This window comes from Nannobrachium achirus (genome assembly GCF_963921795.1).
Source record: "Nannobrachium achirus genome assembly, chromosome: 2".
NCBI lineage: Eukaryota > Metazoa > Chordata > Actinopteri > Myctophiformes > Myctophidae > Nannobrachium > Nannobrachium achirus.
In genome coordinates, this window is record NC_137811.1 from 60760217 (window position 1) to 60779650 (window position 19434).

A 19434-nucleotide genomic window follows, 5' to 3' on the forward strand; every position below is an offset into this window, starting at 1 on the left:
AAGAATATTCTCCTATTTTGGATCAAGGATGTTGCTCCTTCCAAAAAGTCATGGCACAATATTATAATGGAATGTATTCCTTGTGAATACATAACATGTATGTTACACTCCAATATAGACGCCTTCTATAAAATCTGGGACCCCTACTTAAGATTTATCGGGCCCACACTGTCTGCTGCTGTGCTTAAAGGGTTCCCATGTCGGCCTTGACTTCTATCTGTCGCTGTTTCGCTTGTCTTGAAGTTTCCTGACTGGTGCTGAACTGTGCTCAGTGAATCTAGTTCCGATCTGGTTCGGGTGCCTGCCTTCTCCATTCTGAGGGGGTCGTGGGGGGGCTGGGGATTGTGTGCTTCGCTCATCTGTATTAATCTTATTGCCTGAGCTTGTTATGTTTATTCTTTTGTTTTTGTTGTTTCAGTTTGTTTGTCTATTTTTCCTTTTCTTGTATAGTGTTGTGTGTTGTATAGTGTGTTGTTGTCCAAAAAATGTATGTTTGAAAAATTAATAAACATATTATTCAAAAAAAAAAAACAGTAGGCATGTTCCATATTGGCTTTTTTGCCAATATCAGATTTTCCGAAATTGTCCAACTCTTAACTCTTATACTGCTTTGAACGTTCCTGTTCGCCCCAATTCTTGAGGTCGAGTAGGGCCAATACGGCCGTTCGTTCGTTTGATGTTTTTTATGGATTATGATAAAAGACGTCCTTGCGCAACTTTTGAATGCATAATTGGTCGTGGTGTCGTTTTGAGGACAGCCGGAAACCGTTCATAAAAAAAAAAAGTAAACAGACTGTCCTGGCTCCGCCTGCCCAGAGCGACTCTGCGCCTGCCTAGGCTAGCTGCCAGGGGCGTCAATTGGGTATGGCAGGGGTATGCAGCTGCCATACCTTGACAGGGGGAAATAATAAAAATGTACTTTTCATCGTGCCTGTTGCTAAGGTATGGCAACATGACTGGTGTCTTCACCAGACACCAGTCATGTTGCCATACCTTAGCTTGTTCTGAACTGACGCCACTGCTAGCTGCTAGCAGCCCTGAGGGACTATATTGTTTTATGCATCGGGCTGTTAGTAGAGAAAGAGAGAGAGAAACGTTGGTAAAAGCGATCATTTTGTCGGAAATCAGTTGTTTTATAGTATTAGTAGTATAGTAATTGTAGTAGGTAGTAGTATTTAGCAGTACTAGAATATTGAGATGTATTAGGCCAACTCAGCCTCAACTTGCTGGTATCATTCCGCCGAAGTGCGACCCTCCCCCCCTGGCCGGAGCAGCAGCCAGCAGCAGAGCAGATCCACGGATAGAAACAAACTTTGTTAGAATTAGGATTACAAACCTACCCGCGTTGGTGACTCAGGACCAGGCAGCGCCCACGAATGGTGGTGGTGGTCGTGATGATGATCATGATGATGATGATGATGAAGAAGAGAAAAAGATCACTGTAGCCGTTGGTATTGAAGATAAAAAGATTGAAGATGGTGCCAGTCGCGAAGAACCGGGGTCCAGAAGTGGATCAAGAGCCTCGTGGAAACCGATCCCGACGGAGCTCGACCCCCGTGTAGGATGGATCCCCCCGCCCGGGGGCTCACATCGCCGCAGCAGCAGAGACCCATGTACCGCCGCCACCGCCGCGAAGAGACAGACGAACTGGGCGATTTGGCCAATGAAGAATGGCTTCCGCGTAGAGACCCCTCGGAGAACAGAGGCCACGATCCTACTGTCCAAAGTAAGACTTCCAATCCAGTGCATGTATGTATTGTATAGTTGTATACTGTATATAGTTGTATACTGTGTGATAACAGAGCATCCGTGTGGAACTGGAAGCCTGGGATGGGGGGATGGTCAGTGATCAGTGAGATAGGGTAACGGTTTTCCATTGCGACGTGTTGCCACTCCGACATTGGGATCCGGTCTAGAGCCCGCCTACTGCATCCGGCTATTTACACGTACACATACATGCAAGAAATGTTTCCGTATCCGGACCGGATCAGTAACTTGATCCAAGCAGTTAGGATCCACGTGCTTGGTTTGTTTTTGTCGCTACTCAGGACACACGTGGAGTTCCTATCACGCGCGTGCACGTACCGCGTGTAGTGTACGTGCACTGCACAGCCTACTAGGATTATTGCCAGACCCATGAAATGGGTAGGCCTACATAAGCAAATGTCGGTCTGTCTGTCTGTCCGGGTTTTCTATATAAAGGGTATATATGATGATGACATGATGATGACATGCCTACAAAAGGCATGATGTCATAAATGATGATGACAGACAGGGGGTCTGGCACAACCAGGTTGACCTGGTCTAGTTTGATGGGAATTTAGGATTTATTGGCTTAGTTTGTGTGTGCGTGCGTACGATGCGTGTGTGTGTGAGAGAGAGGGAGAGGTTTCTTTTTATCGTCATCATCATCATCATCATCATCATCAGTAGCTGATGATGTAGCTTTTCAGTTCAATTCAAAGGAGCTTTATTGGCATGAGAAAACATACGTTTACATTGCCAAAGCAAGTGTTACAAATAACTAGACCAGGTCAACCTGGTTGTGCCAGACCCCCTGTCTGTCATCATCATTTATGACATCATGCCTTTTGTAGGCATGTCATCATCATGTCATCATCATATATACCCTTTATATAGAAAACCCGGACAGACATTTGCTTATGTAGGCCTACCCATTTCATGGGTCTGGCAAAAACTGTTGAAAATGGGGAACATATATACAGTTGGAGGGAGTACAGCTTTGTGTAAACAGAGCTATGTTGCATTGTGACATTTTATATAGGTATACAGGGTATAAAGGGAATTTCACTGTGACAGTAAATGCATGGTAACTATTTACTATAACTGCATTTTATGTTATATATGAACTTATTGTAAGTCATTTGCTAAATGTCAAAATTGTAAATTGATTTGTTTAGATATAAACTATTTGATATTTTCCTGGCTATGATTTTAGATGATGAGTCGACGATGATGATGAGCCTACTTCTTCATTTCCACATCGTGGAAAAACAAACTTTTTTCTGTAAATCAGACTTAGCACCATGCACATGCTCACATAGACATCAAAGGGGGCTTGAGCCCCTGCCCTTTTATCCATCTGTAAAAAGTGCCCTCTCCAGACCATGAATGCTGTTTTTACATAATTACTATATATATATATATATATATATATATATATATATATATATATATATATATATATTTGTGTGGTAAGCAGGAAGTGCATAGAATGTTAGAGAGGCAGGGGTTGACATTTCTAAAACGGCCTTTTGATGAAAATAGTAGGCCCCCAACCTCCACGCATTCTGCTGTGACGCGTTGTGAGCTTGAAGGTGTACTATTTTTCATGTATTTTATAGTAATTATGTATTTGTATAATTTACAGATCGACCATGGGCTCGTGTACGAGTTCAGCAGACCCGGTGGAGCCCTTCCGGAGGAGCCTGGCTGGAGTGAAACAGAATGGAGCCCCAGGCCCTGTGCAGGCTGAATGACACACACGCACGCACGCACGCACGCACGCACACACACATATACACTCTGTACTGTAGACATGTAGTGTCACAGTAGTGTCACAGTGAGATAAAGAGAACCCTGAAAGCTGAAGCAGGATTCAGGCTGAAGCTCATGTCACTGTGTCAATGTTCTGCACTGCTCTTACTACTGCTCTTACTTCTCTTACACACTAAAAGTGTGTAAAAAGACACTTTTTCTTGTTTTTATTTTTTTGAATTTGTTTGTAAACAACCACTGATCATAGGTGTGATGTTACTGAAGCCAACAATAAAAGGCTAAAGAGAGATTTCTGTCTGAAAATGTATTCTTCACAAAAATGCATTTTTCTCAGCTTTATGTTCTCAAAGAGCTGTTTTTAGGCCACATTCTGCAGCTTCTAGCTAATGAACAGAACAAGATAAAAACTCGAAATCTTTTTCTGTTGCAAAGTAGACATTCTATTCTTCGTTGCCATATAATTGTTGTCTTTATAGTCGAAACCAAATTTCTCCAGTAGGCCTTCAAAGATGAGCGACAATTCTCAATTTAGCTGGCAGTGGATTGAGCTTTTTGTTCAATTCTGTGGCAGTAAAAGAGTTAATATCCAATACCGATATATAAAGGCTTTTTTCACCAAAAGTAAACTATCACATCTATAAATAAAAGATATCTGTCTCCATTCAAGTGGATGGTAAGATACAGATACAAAATATCTGTCACAGATATTTTTTGGGAATGGCCCCATATCATGTTAAGTATACTGTAAGTTCATACCACCACTCTACATCATGTTAAGTATACTATAAGATCATACCACCACTCTACATCATGTTAAGTATACTATAAGATCATACCACCACTCTACATCATGTTAAGTATACTATAAGATCATACCACCACTCTACATCATGTTAAGTATACTATAAGTATTCTATAAGATCATACCACCACTCTACATCATGTTAAGTATACTGTAAGATCATACCACCACTCTACATCATGTTAAGTATACTGTAAGATCATACCACCACTCTACATCATGTTAAGTATACTATAAGATCATACCACCACTCTACATCATGTTAAGTATACTGTAAGATTATACCACCACTCTACATCATGTTAAGTATTAAATATAGTGAGCCGTTCCTGGCTGCCTTTAAAGGGATTGAAGCATTATAATGGGAAATAGGTCATGCAACTTTACTGTGTTTACTCTAATAGTTACCAGGCTTAAATTTGGCTTTTGTATTTCATGCCATTTGGGTGGCATTTCAAATGATCAACTCAATCATCCTTGCTTCAAACCACTGGACTGTGTGCGTACGTGCGTGCGTGCGTGCTTGTGTGCGAGTGTGCTGTGCATGTGTGTGTGTCTATGTGCCATTGTTGCGTAGGCAATAGGCATGCATGCTCATGTGTCTGACTACGAACTGAACTGTGGTTGCGCTGCTTTCATGTTTTGTTTGTTTGTTTTTTACCAGGAAATCCAAAATTAAGTCAATTCTGTTACTGTATATGACCTGGATTGCATTCGTGCATGCAAATGAATAATGGTGAACCACGGTACAGTATGTTTTCTTTCTTTCGTTTTGAGTCAATACAACCTTTTGAGGGGCACCCGCTGGCCTACTGGTCCAGGCGCATACCACTTAGGCATTGCCACATAGGCATGGATGCCTGGCGGCGTCGCTGGTTCGATTCCTGATCTGGACGACCTTTGCCGCATGTCACTCCCCATCTCTCCCCCCATTTCCTATTAGTCTACTGTCCTATCAATAAAGGCATAAAATCCACAAAACAAATCTTAAAAAAAAAAATACATCCCTTTGAAATTGACTTAAGTTAAGTGCATGTTCTATTGCCTCCAAATGAACTGATGCAAATAATTCATATGCGAAACATGGCCAGTTGTACAGTATGCTGCTGTGTGATGTGAATACATACAGTACTGTACTACAACCTTTGGGGGTTTGACTCTGTCTCTTGACTGTCAACTAAGAATGGTTCTAAAAGAGGGGTCCTTGAGGGGGTCCAGGGGGTCCCCATCAAAATCAGTTTGACCACTTTAACTCTATATACTTTGGCTATTTGAAAATAGCCGATTTATAAGCTAAGAACTAGTAAAATATAATAATAATTAAAAAAGGGAAAAAAGTGTACATAGAGCATAATTATGTTGGAGCGTGCACACACACACACACACGCACGCACACACACACACACACACACACACACACACACACACAAATGCCTACCACTCAGGCATGCACATAATGCACATGCACAGAACTCCTCTCACAGAGGAGTAGCCAGTAGCCTGTGGCAGGGTCAGTGACCTACTGCGATGGAACACAGGGAGCCTGTGTGTACACTATGAAATGCATGGTGCCAGTTTTACACTCTCAGAATGAAAGTGACTCTCAAAGAATGTTCTTGTGGAGAGATTCTTTGTTCTGGCTGCTAGTCTATACCGTCTATGAACCCTAGAGATGTCAATGCAGTTCCCTTCCTATGGCAGCAGTGCATAACCTGGTCTTGAGCTGGTGCATAGTTGGTTACTATATACACACTGTATACCGTATATCTAGTGGTTCCCAAACCTTTTAGCTTGAGACCCAAAAGAGAGATTAGACGTTTGCCCGGGACCCAAACTTGTGAAAACAGCTGATCTACAAGCTCACAAAGCGTTGTGATCGGCTACTTCTTAAACATTTGTTTTCTAATTTCTGTCATTTCTTATTTTTCTTTGATTTCTTCATGAAAATACTGAAAGAAATCATTGAATTTGTTTTTAATTCATGAAAGATTTTGCTTTTTTGGGAATGTTTTTTGAAAATGATTTGAAAAAAATTATAATTAAAAGCTAAATCTAGGGATAAAGGGACCCATACAAATGTGCCTGCGACCCACATTGGGGTCTCGACCCACTGTTTGGGAAACAGTGCCGTATATGGATGTCTGAGTGTGTGCGTGCGTGCGTGCGTGCGTGCGTGCGTGCGTGCGTGCGTGCGTGCGTGCGTGCGTGCGTGCGTGCGTGCGTGCGTGCGTGCGTGCGTGCGTCTGTGTGTGTGTGAGTGACATTCGTGACTCGTCAAAAAGTTCAAATACCACGGGGCTCCAGGATGGTAGCAGTACCTGTTAAAAGCTCCACGCTCATGTTCCACATCAAAGACACATCAATGCTGGCCTCCTGGGTTTAATGTTGCTCTGATCTGCTCTGATGTCGGCGCTCAGGACGCGTGACCCTCTAAGGTCAGTGCTTCTCAAACATGTTCATGTCAAGGACCCTCAAATTGCTACGTGTTAAGGCCGCAGGCCCCCGGTCAAAAAGACTTTGTGATGGCAACAACCTTTAAAGCAATGGTTCTCAAACTCTGAAATTTGAAGGTCTCCCTTTAACTTTGACAGTGCACAAATGGAACCAAATGGACCCAGTTACAGACTTTTAAGATTAGTTTTTTGGGGCTTTTATGCCTTTATTACATAGGCAGTAGACTGACAGGAATTGGGGGGAGAGATGGGGAGCGACACGCAGCAAAGATCGGGAATCGAACCGGCGACGCCACCAGGCATCCATGCCTATGTGGCAATGCACAAGTGGTATGCACCTGGACCAGTAGGCCAGCAGTCACCCCAGTTACAGACTTTTATTAAGGGTAAATTTAGACCCCCATAAAGGAACCTAGAGCTAGTCCCTGAAAAAAACACTTTGATAACCACTGCTTTAGAGAATATATTTATTGTTGGAGAAGATTTAGCGCAGACGACTACTGTACATCTAATACTACTATACATCTAATACTGTACATCTAATACTACTGTACATCTAATACTGTAGATGGAAAAAAGTTAAACTGACATAGGCAAAAAATGTTGCACGATTCAGAATGTGATGCATTTTGAGCTTGTAGTTTAGCTATTTTCACTATTTTTGATACATTTTGTATAAAATACAGTAGGGCATATGTGTGTAAACTTTTCCTCATTTTGCCGGGGAGCCCTGCGGGTCCCTGAAACCCACTTTGAGAACGACTGCTCTAGATCAGTGGTTCCCCAACTGGGGGTTGGGACCAAATTATTTTGGGGGGTCCCCAGATGGTTAGCTTCATGTGCAACATTGCTTTCTCTTTCAACAGTACACAAACCAACAAACAGTATAAGTTTATACAGGGTATCTGCACATTTCTAAAGTGTCAATTTAAGGACCTTTTAAAGGCCTTTTTAACCCTATAAGTGCCTATCCCGAACAAGTTCGGCTTTATTTCAATCCAATACAATATTTTATTTGCTATTTTACTTACCCCGAGCTGCTTGGAGCAACGTGGGTGGTCCTTGCTCGTCCAGCGCTAGCCAACGAGAGACGCTAGATGGTCCGACGATTTATTCCATTGAAAATGGTTTAAAATAAAGTTTAGAGCCCCCCAAAAAAACCTCAATCTATACTGTCGGCGGCGCAACGTATTCCAGGGTGCCTATCCCGAACTAGTCCGGGATATTTAATAGAATGAATTATTTAATCGGAGGCCTCAACGGAGCCCCGGTCTAAACGTCCATCCATGGTCCGGGCCAACACTCGGCCATACACGGGCCGTAGTCTCGCTAACGGCCGCATCGCGCCGCCCACTCCAATAATAAATCACATCTTTAGACAGGATTTTCTCCGGATTGTGTTCCCAGACCCAAAGAGAAAGTTTTTTGCGACTGAAATAGCTTTAGATCGGGCTTCTAAATGGGTTAGCATTTTGGCTACGTGTCAGCTAGCTTCCTCCTCTAGTCACCCATAGCATTGGCTGGAGTGAAATCCCAAGGCACTTGGGACAGTGTCGACGGAAGCTAGAGCGAAGGTCTATAGAGAAATGTCTGGCACTCTAGCGCCCCTTGTGGCCGGCGGCACTGTATGAGTTAATAATAATAAGAAAAAACATTACTGTGTCAAAACTATACTGTACAGGATTGTCAAACATTGGTCAAATTGTCAAATATTACCCAAGAACGAGGCAAAAAACTTGAAAATACAGATTAGATAAATAGAAGGGAATGATACATTTTAACAACGATAATACACATCACAATACATGGTTGACGATACGATACATGGACGATATTGGTTCATCATGGCGATACAATACATTTCGATTCAATGATTTAAAATCGCGATATAGTAACTATTTAGCAAAGAAATTAAATCTGTGTGAAACGTGTCAATAATGCATGTTTTTAAGGGAGAAATCTATTATTATGGATATAAATAAGTAAACACTGTGATTCTCTAGCAAATACATGGACATTATATTTCAACATATGGACAAGCCCGCACCTTGACATCGATATACCAAGAGTAGCTATACTGTATGGAATGGAAAAGTAATTAAACCCTCTTTTTCATTTTCCTGTTTAAAATTGCTAAATACAAGACACAGCCTGAAAGGTTTGGGAACACCGCCTCCTCTAGATCAGTGGTTCTCAACCTTTTCAGGCCGCGACCCCCAAAATAATCACATTTTAACTGGGGACCTCCCCACCCTGACAAGCACTAAGAGTTACATTAGCATTACATTTTGTGTAACGTGGTTCTATTGTGAAAATAGCGAGGCGTTGTGAGCATGTAGATGTGCTATTTTTGCTATAGATCTGCTATTTTTTCATAATTTCTGACACTTTAGAAATGTTCAGATACCCTCTACTTACACTTTATATTGGTTTGTTTACTGCTGATTGAGAAAACAATGTTGCACATTAAGTTAATCATCTGGGGACCCCCCCAAAATAATTCGGGGACCCAAAGGTTTAGAACACCTGCTCTAGATACATAAGAGCACCAACTGATGCATGCACTCACTGGTGTCGGTGGTTTCATACTGGGAGTCCCTCTGCAGCTCGTAGATGTCCACCTCCACGCGGGCCCTCGCCGGCCCCTCCATCACGCTGTTGATGTTCTCTCTGGCCAGGGCCAGCGCCAGCCGCTCCCCACGCCCACACACCCACTGGTCGTCCAGGATGGCCGCTGAGAGGAGGGAGGGGAGTGCCATAGGAAAGGTTACTTTACTTTACTACAGAGCAGGGGTTCCCAAACTTTTTTGTCTCAGGGCACCCCATGAATATTTTTTTAATCCGAGGCACCCCTACATTATAATTTTCACTCCCAGCACCTTATATTCATAGCATATCGTCGTTGTCGGGTGGAAACCTTGTATGTCCAAAACCGCTCGTTTTGAATTTATTATCTATAAAATGTACTAAACTAGTGAAAACAGCAGATCTACAAGCACACAACGCCTCGCATCGCGAGGCGTTGTGTGCTTGTAGATTGGCTGTTTTCACTAGTTTTGTGCGACAGGCTTGTATGATGAAGCAGGGCTTTGCTTTACCAAAAGGTAAAGGTTTCTGCTTAAACAGTGACGATATTTTAGTGATTATGTTGCGAGGAAAACGTTGAGATAATAGCCATTTTGGTTAAAACTGACTGAAAATAACTTTGTACTATTTTTTCAATTGTCCAAATAAATTCCAAATATTATCAAATGATCTCGCGGCACCCCTGGACTGCCGTCACGGCACCCCAAGGTGCCCCGTCACCCCAAGGTGCCCCGTCACCCCAAGGTGCCCCCTCACCCACTTTGAAAACCCGTGCTATAGAGTAACAAAGTCATGACGTGACTCGCTCATCCCCCGGTTCACAGAAGTAATTTCTCTATGGAGAATAACATTGAATCTTAAAATCGTCTCAAATAAGCATTGTGGTCCAAAAATAAACAAACGGCCTCCGTGATATTGTCAGGGAGGTGGCTCTGTATCGTTTAAGATAGTCAGTCACTAATATTTGAAACAGTCTGTTTCTTGCAAAAATTTAACTAATTCGGCGACAGTAACATTTGCGTTTTCTCACCATCAGTTGATTCTTCATATCCATAAGAGTCCAACCACTGAGATTATTTGTTTATGTTTGGAACAAATGCAGTTCTTATTTGACACGATATGAAAAAAGTCTATGGGAATTCAGAATGGGGGGAAAAAAAACAGGAATCAGGTAGGATGTGTAAATTGTCAAACTTCGGTGCTCTATTTCCCAAACGCTGAGTTTTTATGGGTCACAAGTAAACATCCCGTGATTTTTTTGTTTCCTACATGTCGTTTTGAATTATTGTAAAACTTATTTTATTCCAAATGTTGCTTGTAGATTGCTTTGTGAGCTGGTAGATCAGCTATTTTCACTAGCTTGGGTCCTGGGGAAAGTCTTGGGTATAAAGCTTGTGGGAACTGTTGGGGAACCAACAGTTAGGCTGTGTGTTCACCAGAGTGTTTTTCTTCCCAACACCAGGCGCTCGCTTAACCACTTAATCCCAAGTGGTGGACCGGAGTCCCTCAGGGCTCTATACTAGAGTATTTTCTGTTTTCTGTTATTGCAACACGTTGCAAGCTTGTCCATCTGCTATTTTTAGCAAAAGCTTTACCCACAATACGGATGCTGGGGTTTAAGTGTTTAGAAATGCTTCCAAAAACTTGAAAGTATTTCGGCTCTCAGTAAGGGGATAAAAACAGGAGGAAGAAAGCGAGGGATGAGGAGTGTGGGAAGTCAAAGACCATTTTGATCACGTATGTGTGGATGGGAGGAAGATGTATAGGGCCATAGATTGGGGTGTGAGAGAGGATTAAGGTTAGATGACAACTTGATAGATTACGTACGGGAGTGAAAAGACCAGAGTCAACTAGTAGTAGCAAATAACTCCTGAGTAAAATGTGTTTTAATCTACACCGGGCGGGTGGGATTTACCGCATCAAGAACATGCCAGTGGCACACAAGACAGTCACAGAAATGTTACTGACTTTTAAATAGGAATTTGCGATGTATTGGTTTGTCGTCACATGAACTTGTATGGTTATATACATTTGCACGTAGCAGTATGAAGGCTATTATCACACTTCAAACAATCTAACCTCCCCATACAAATATTAGACAGGGATTTATGTAACATAAACAGAACCAGGTTCAATGTCATAAAGAGTTTCATCAAAACGAATTAGTTTAAAGCCAGTATATTTGAAGAAGCCGTTCTAATACATTTTTATTCAGTAGCAAACTGACTAGGTTTGCTAGGTTTCAGCTAGTGTACGGATATATTTTTGTATCTCTGTTAATACCACATTGCATTGCATCTTTAAGCCTACAATGAAATGCTAAATATGAAGAAGATGCTTTCTTTTATAGGCATTTTACACTTGCTTTACAATAGATTTTTTGCATGCTCATCCTATTCGCACACGCACGCACACTTGCGCGCACACACACACACACACACACACACACACACACACACACACACACACACACACACACACACACACACACACACACACACACACACACACACACACACACACACACACACACACACACACACACAGTACAGTATATTGTGTAATTCCTACAGACATTTCATCACAGCGGTCAGACCATTGCAGTGCCCCCTGAAGCAGTTCCAGGGTTCAGTGCCTTACTCAAGGGCACGTTGGCACCGTTGGCATTTGGGTATATTTCACATTTGTATTGTCCTATATGGATCTATCTGCCCACCAGCTACACCCTGGCACCTGATGCACACTGAACACAGCCTGGATATACTCATTGGATTGATTCTCAGGGGGATGGAGCAGGGACAGGAAAGAAAGAGAGAAAGAAAGAGAGAAAGAAAGAAAGAAAGAGTGGGGAGGTGGAAGGATGGCAAAAAGGAGAGATGGGAAGTGGGTAGAGCAGGGTTCCCCAATTAGTTTTCCCCAAGGGCCGAATTATGTCTAGGGTACCAAAACCGTTCGTTTTATAATTTATAATTTTTTTAATTATTTTAACTATTGAAAACAGCCGATCTACAACGCCTCGCGGTGCGAGGCGTTGTGTGCTTGTAGATCTGCTGTTTTCACTACTTTTGTGCGACGGCCTTGTATGATTTGCGAAAGAACTTACAAATTTGGAGATACAAGATTTCCACCCGACAACGATGATATACTAGTGTTGTTGCTGCTCTTATACCACCATTATTACTGGGGTTGGTGTGGGCCAGACAGTAGCCCCCCGCGGGCCACAAATGGCCCGCGGGCCGCCTATTGGGGAACCCTGGGGTAGAGTAATGGGGGCGTATAAAGACCACATGGACAAAAGGGATTGATAGAATAGAAGAATGGACAAATGGAAGACAGAGAGGGTACAGAATGGAAAGAAGAACAGAGACATAGAAAAGGTGGAAAGAGAGGGAGTGAACAATGGAGGGATGACAATGCTCAGCCGTGCCTACGGCGGAGAGCAGAGGAGACCTGGCTGATGGAGGCACCACTTAAAGGACAACTCCGCCCTAAATCACTTCTATAGGCTAATTTTCCTACTTATATTGATCCAAAAAGACTGTCCATGGGGTCTATTAGGCAGAAATGTCCCTGGTGTCCAGTTTTCCCAGCAGAACCCAGCAGCTCTCATAGCATAGAGTGGCGCCTATGTAAGCCTATCGCTATTACGCTATTTGTTGTGGTCAAATGTTTTTATTTTTCATGAATGTGTTACTAGTTGTCATTACAAACAAATCCATGCCATCGTTGTCCCACAAAAGCCATCACACTCTACTAAACAGATGTTAAGCTTTTATGTTTTTTACCAAGTCCCAGAAAAGATGCCCTGTGATTGGCCAGTACAGTCACTTTGATTGGCAGTTGTGCCGAATGCTCAGCCCAAAACATGACTCATGAGATTGTGGTGGCTTGTGTGGTACATCAAGGCATGGATGTGTTTGTAATGACTAATAGTAACACATTCATGAAACACACAGATAGTGTAAAAGCGATAGGCTTATAGGCTCCACTCTATGCTACTGTATGAGAGCTGCTGGGTTCTGCTGGGGAAAACTGGACAACAGGGGCATTTCTGCCTAATAGTGTAATAGACCCCATGGACAGTAATTTTGGATCAATATAAGTAGGAAAATGAGCCTAGAAGTGATTTAGGGCGGAGTTGTCCTTTAAGCCGATTTAGAAAATTGTGAGTTGTGAGCTTGTAAATCGGGTATCTTTGCTATTTGAAAATGGAAAATTTGAAAATGGAAATGTGACTAAAAGACCTGTATTTTGAGGTTAAATATGAAAGGAAACCCCAGATGACAGGAGTGTCCCGTGCTCACCCATGCGTACGGTAGACAGCAGAGGGGCCTGGCTGATGGAGAGTGGCGCCATGGTGACTAACAGGAAGGAGAGGAAGTGTGTCGACAGCAGCAGCGCTGGCAGAGCCGGCATCTTCTACTCCTCCTCATGGAGAACGGTCTGCTGGCTGCCTGTACCCCCACCTGCAGGACGGGAGGACACACCGCGGTCAACAGGGTTCAACCGTCACTCACCTTACACTTCAGTCAGACACAGTCGTCAAGACAAACCATTTATTGCAATGATAGAATTGATGCGACTCTGCTCCTGCTCATGCAAATTAATAACAGTACTGTAATACAGGCATGACACAGTATACTGTTATTACTGTGGACATAACATCGAACCCTTAAAGGGCATAACTTAAAATGAAATGAAAAGATATAGTATAACATCATGCAATCCACAGAAATCTGTGCAATTAACATACTGATATACAGTAGCAGTGAACTAGCCTGATTTCAGACTCTGTGCGCTGGAGCTTGAGTCTGAAGTTGTCCCTATTCTATTTGATTTAAAAGGGGAGGGGATTTAAAATGTGAAATTCCCAATCACAAGAGATCTGGTGGGAGGGGTTGTGTTTGACTTGTGTACACAAAACATTCCCCCTCCCCCTGTATGACAGGCATCAAGTTGTTGTCTTTGATGTTTCATTGATTAGAGAGGAGCACTAACGAGCTATTTACACTTGTATGGCTCAATCAATGACTGCAGTTCAGAACCCCTTTGAAGTTCAAAGGGAACAATTAAGAACTCTGGTGAGCCACCCCTCCCTCCACTGTCTCTGTTGATTTTCAAAAGTTAGACCCACCCCTCCTCCGTCTTGCATTGATTTCATTGGTCGGTGCGCCAAGACACAGATAGAAAGATTTGCGTCATATGCCACTTCCAGACCAAGAGAAGCAGTCCACTCAGAGAGTGGGCGGGTCTATTGGCTGGAGCCAGGCAAGCAGTGAACCACTAAATGCCATAAGGAGGATGCCAGGGAGGTGGAGGGAGTTTGATCACATGACACGCTGCAGAGAGGTGCTGTGACCTACAGTATGCCCAGCGTGTAGTGAACAGCATTCTGCGCATGACAGCTGGGTGTCCACATTGCCAAAGACATGACATGGTCCCTAATGGGGATGGGTCTCGAGAATCCATTAGATCACACAATCGAATTAAAAGTTACTGAGAATTCAATATCTAAGGTTTTGGCTTATCAATTCTCTCATCGATACTAGCGGGACCATGACATTATGTCTCAGAAGTCATGTCACTGAAATCAAATGGCTGGCACAAACATAATGTCTTTCTATCAAATCTTTTGACTTCTGTCGAGTTTCTTGCCAACTACTGGTAAAAAACAAGGATTTAATGGCTTGCGTGTGCATATTGCTTACAATGTACTGTACCACAGTTTAAACTGAATTCATGAAGTGGCACTGAGACTAGCTGTGACTCTGGCCATGGTGCTGAATTCTAGCCTAGCGCAGCTAGACGGTCAACCAAACTGCACCATTGCCCAGAATAGAGACATTAGTAGTACTGTATGTATATGTTACAGTATGTTTGGGTAACTCAGGACGTTCTATGTAAGAGCGCTTGTTTTGTCGTTCACCACACACTAATCACCACCAGATGGCGACATCAGCCACTGCTCTGCCATTCACTAGTGAAGGCGCTGACGTCACTCGTTTGCGACTCTCTTTCTTTATTTACTAGCCTAGCCTAGCCTAGCCTAGCCTAGCCTAGCCTAGCCTAGCTTAGCCATTAGCTCCATTGTAGTCACTTGGACAGGGCGTTTATCATGGGCTTGCCCAGGCCTTACGGCCTGGGCATAAATATAACGATTGCATTCACCACGGCTTCGTAACTCCTGGCCCGCTCTTCGCGGCCACTCGCGCCTGCGGCGCTCGGGGGTGAAGAGCGGGACCAAGGTCCGCTGGCCTTCGCGCCGCTTGCAATGTCGTGGACAATCGAGCGGCTCCGCCTGGAGGACGTTGGTGTGGCGACCGCTTGTTCCGCCCCGTGCCGCACCACGAGTGCTCCGTTTCTCGACCGTACTGTTTCTCTGACAAACCGTGACATATATATGTATGAACTGTCACTCACACACACACACACACACACACACACACACACTTTTAGTACTACGAATAGCAAAAATAACAAGCTCAAGCTCTTTTGAAGCAGATGAGCTTTGAGAACCAGTGTAATAGAGGACACATCCAGTACAGTGCACGCACGCACGCACGCACGCGCGCGCACACACACACACACACACACACACACACACACACACACACACACACACACACACACACACACACACACACACACACACACACACACACACACACACACACACACACACACACACACACACACACACACACACACGCAAAGCTTCCCACTTCCAATCCGCGGCTATAAAGATGTTTGCTGTCACTTTGTGAGAGGCACTCCAGTGCTTTGCATCCAGCCTGTGTGTGTACTAACACATACATGGGTGTGTTTTGATGTCTCCAGTGGGAGGGCTTCCATTTAGAAGTGACAGGACCGAGGAGGCTCTCGAGGCAGCTCAGACACAACACCACACACACACACACACACACACACACACACACACACACACACACACACACACACACACACACACACACACACACACACACACACACACACACACACACACACACACACACACACACACACACACACACACTTGCATGCATACTTAATGGATGCAAAGACATCAAACACACACTCATACAGACTTATTGTACACCCACCCACCGGCACACACACATGCATACACACACTCACACTGCACCCATCATAGACAGACACACATACAGTACTTAAACACAAACCAGACATGTAAAGTAAAATCCACAGGGAGGATGACGGTGTGTGTGTGTGTGCGTGCGTGCGTGCGTGCGTGCGTGTGTGCGTGTGTGCGTGCGTGCGTGCACTCACTGTACATCAAAGTGGTCTGGTGTGAGACTCCAGAGGATTCTCCATGTGGTGTAAGATTACATATAAACGCACACAGACATGTGTACATGTATAACTGTTTGACATTGGTGTAGATTCTCTGCATTGCACCCTGCATGCACATTCATGTGTGCTCACAAAGGTTGTGAGGTTTAAGCAGATTGCTCAGCTACCATGCATCCCTCCAACTCTTCTTTCCCTTCATCCCTGTTGCTTCCTCTAGTCCAGTGCTTCTCAAAGTGGGGTCCGGCGGGGACCCCCAGTGGTCCTCGAGGGGGTTCCAAGCTGGGGACCCCCCCTCCCCAGCTAATAGGCCTCATTAGGAACCACATGGGGTACATGTGGTTCCTAATTAGGCCTATTAGCTGGGGAGGGTACAGGTCTGTAACTCCAATAGTGTACAAATAGAACCTACAGGTTAGATTTGGTTCCATTTCTACACTGTCAGAGTTATGGGGGTCTGTGGTCTTAATGCATACTAAACTGGGGGTCCTGGAAACTACAGCTCTAGTCTTTGTCTCATGTTCTATTCCGCCTCTGTTTACCTACAGTATTACCTGCTCTTGTTTTGGCTGTGATGATGATTAGCATACCAGAGTCAACACCATCTCTGTTCTCAATCTCTGTTCCCCAACACCCCTGCATCCTTCCTCATGCCCTATCCCAGGGGTTCCCAAACGGTTATGTCTCAGGGCACCCCATAAATATTTTTTTTATCCGAGGCACCCCTACATTATAATTTTCACTCCCAGTTTATAGCATATCGTCGTTGTCGGGTGGAAACCTTGTGTGTCCAAAACTGTTACGTTTTGTATTCATCATCTATAAAATGTCCTAAACTAGTGAAAACAGCCGATCTACAAGCACACAACGCCTCGCGATGCGAGGCGTTGTGTGCTTGTAGATCGGCTGTTTTCACTAGATTTGTGCGACAGTCTTGTATGATGAAGCAGGGCTTTGCTTTACCAAAAGAAGTACACATTTGAAACTTGGAGATACGAGGTTTCTGACTGACAGTGACGATATTTTAGTGATTATGTTGCGAGGAAAACGTTGCGATAAGAGCCATTTTGGTTAGAACTGACTGAACTTTGTACTTCAAGTTTAAAATGATACTAAATATTTTTTCAAGTGTCCAAATAAATTCCAAATATTATCAAATTATCTCGCGGCACCCCTGGACTGCCGTCGCCGCACCCCAGGGTGCCCCGTCACCCACTTTGAAAACCCCTGCCCTATCCAACCTTCCCTCACTTATTCTCAAACCTTACCCACTTCCTCTCCACTCCTCTTCACTTCTACACTCTAAATGGCGAGTCTTCACTTCAGTAGGGGGTCCAGGACCCTCAGGGTTACAGTACTGTACTAGAGGGGTTCCGCCAAATATTTGTGTGATGGGGGAGAACATCTTACGCTATTTCCGCCAAAGAGGTTTGGTATAGAGGGGGAAAAAAGAAGACAAAGGTCAGGTTTACTAGTATTGTGGGTTTAAGTGGTTAAAATGTCTGAAAATACACATTCTTGACATGAATCCAACATACTTATTATAAAAAATGATGTTAATGTATAAAAAGAAATTACACCACACTGATGATAGTGCTGTCAAACCATAGACTGTATAAAAGATATGGACAAAGCGACGCCATTGGTTTCTATGCAGCGCAAATGAAACAAGATGGGTCCTTGGCATGGGTGTCGCCATCATAGATTGAAATGCGATCAGAGGAGGCTATTGGCTGCCAACGGTCACGTGCAACCGCAGGGATACATGGGAGAATGTGGTCGAAGCCTCCCGAAATACAGCACACGAAGAAGAACACAGCCGGCTGGTATCAGTTTAGTTGGCCACGCCCCCCCGCAACTTTATCATCAATTTTAACATAAACGGGACCTTATTTTCACAAAACGCATATCATCGTGATTGAAAGGCAATTTTTAACTAGCGATAGGTACCATAAAGTATGTATGAAAGTGTTAATTAAGGTTAGAAAACGAAAGGGGAAAATGAATGGGGTCCAATGGAGAACAATTCTTTTTGCGATCGGCCGGGGGGGGAAACAGCGCAACTAGCGGCCAATCATAGGAAGTTTTAGTTCCGTATTGGGCTCATTTTAAATCGGCGGAACTCTCCCCCTGTGTCAAACAAGTCTATGAAGCCTCTATGAAATCTATGACAAATTGTGTAGTGGAGGTCCCTGCTTCATCTCTCTCTCTCTCTCTCTCTGCTAGGGGGTCCTTGGCCTGAAAAACATTGAAGACCACTGCTCTAAATCACTTCCTCTAAATTCTTCATCACTTCCTCTTCCTCTCCACTCCTCCTCACTTCCTCTAAAGCACTGCAGACACTCAGGCATTATCCAACGTGTTTACAACGGCTGCAGCCACACCGGAGGCGTCAAATGGACGCGCCAAAACCTGTTGACGCGTCTCTCACAGCTGGGTTCCATTGTGGAGCGTCGACGCGTGGCATCACAAATGACACATGGAGGTGGAGCAACGCAGACATGTGACCTCTTTGTATTTTTTATTTTCTCTTCAGCGTGTCACAGGCTTATGAGCTAATCGACACTGAAGCATCACTCTCCCTCTCATCTTTGTCTCTCTGCCTCTTCTTTTACTGCAACAAGGTATGGTGAGCAACAAGGGTGTGTGGGTCTGTGTGTGGGTGCATTTACTGTATGATGGTCTTTTCATTGCATGCGTGTGTGTGTGTGTGTGTGTGTGTGTGTGTGTGTGTGTGTGTGTGTGTGTGTGTGTGTGTGTGTGTGT

The 19434-nt window shown here is 43.8% G+C and overlaps 1 protein-coding gene across 1 annotated transcript in view; it reads right to left on the reverse strand.

Annotated features, from left to right (window-relative positions):
• grik5 (glutamate receptor, ionotropic, kainate 5) overlaps positions 1 to 13821 on the reverse strand; it is a gene marked incomplete at its 3' end in the record, with an annotated part of 126643 nt that extends 112822 nt beyond the window's left edge. The window contains 2 exon segments of the mRNA XM_080748588.1: positions 9344 to 9508; positions 13665 to 13821. Of these exon segments, the coding sequence (XP_080604714.1) occupies positions 9344 to 9508; positions 13665 to 13776 (277 nt within the window). The 5' untranslated portion in view covers positions 13777 to 13821.
• Between the last annotated feature and the right edge of the window lie 5613 nt (positions 13822 to 19434).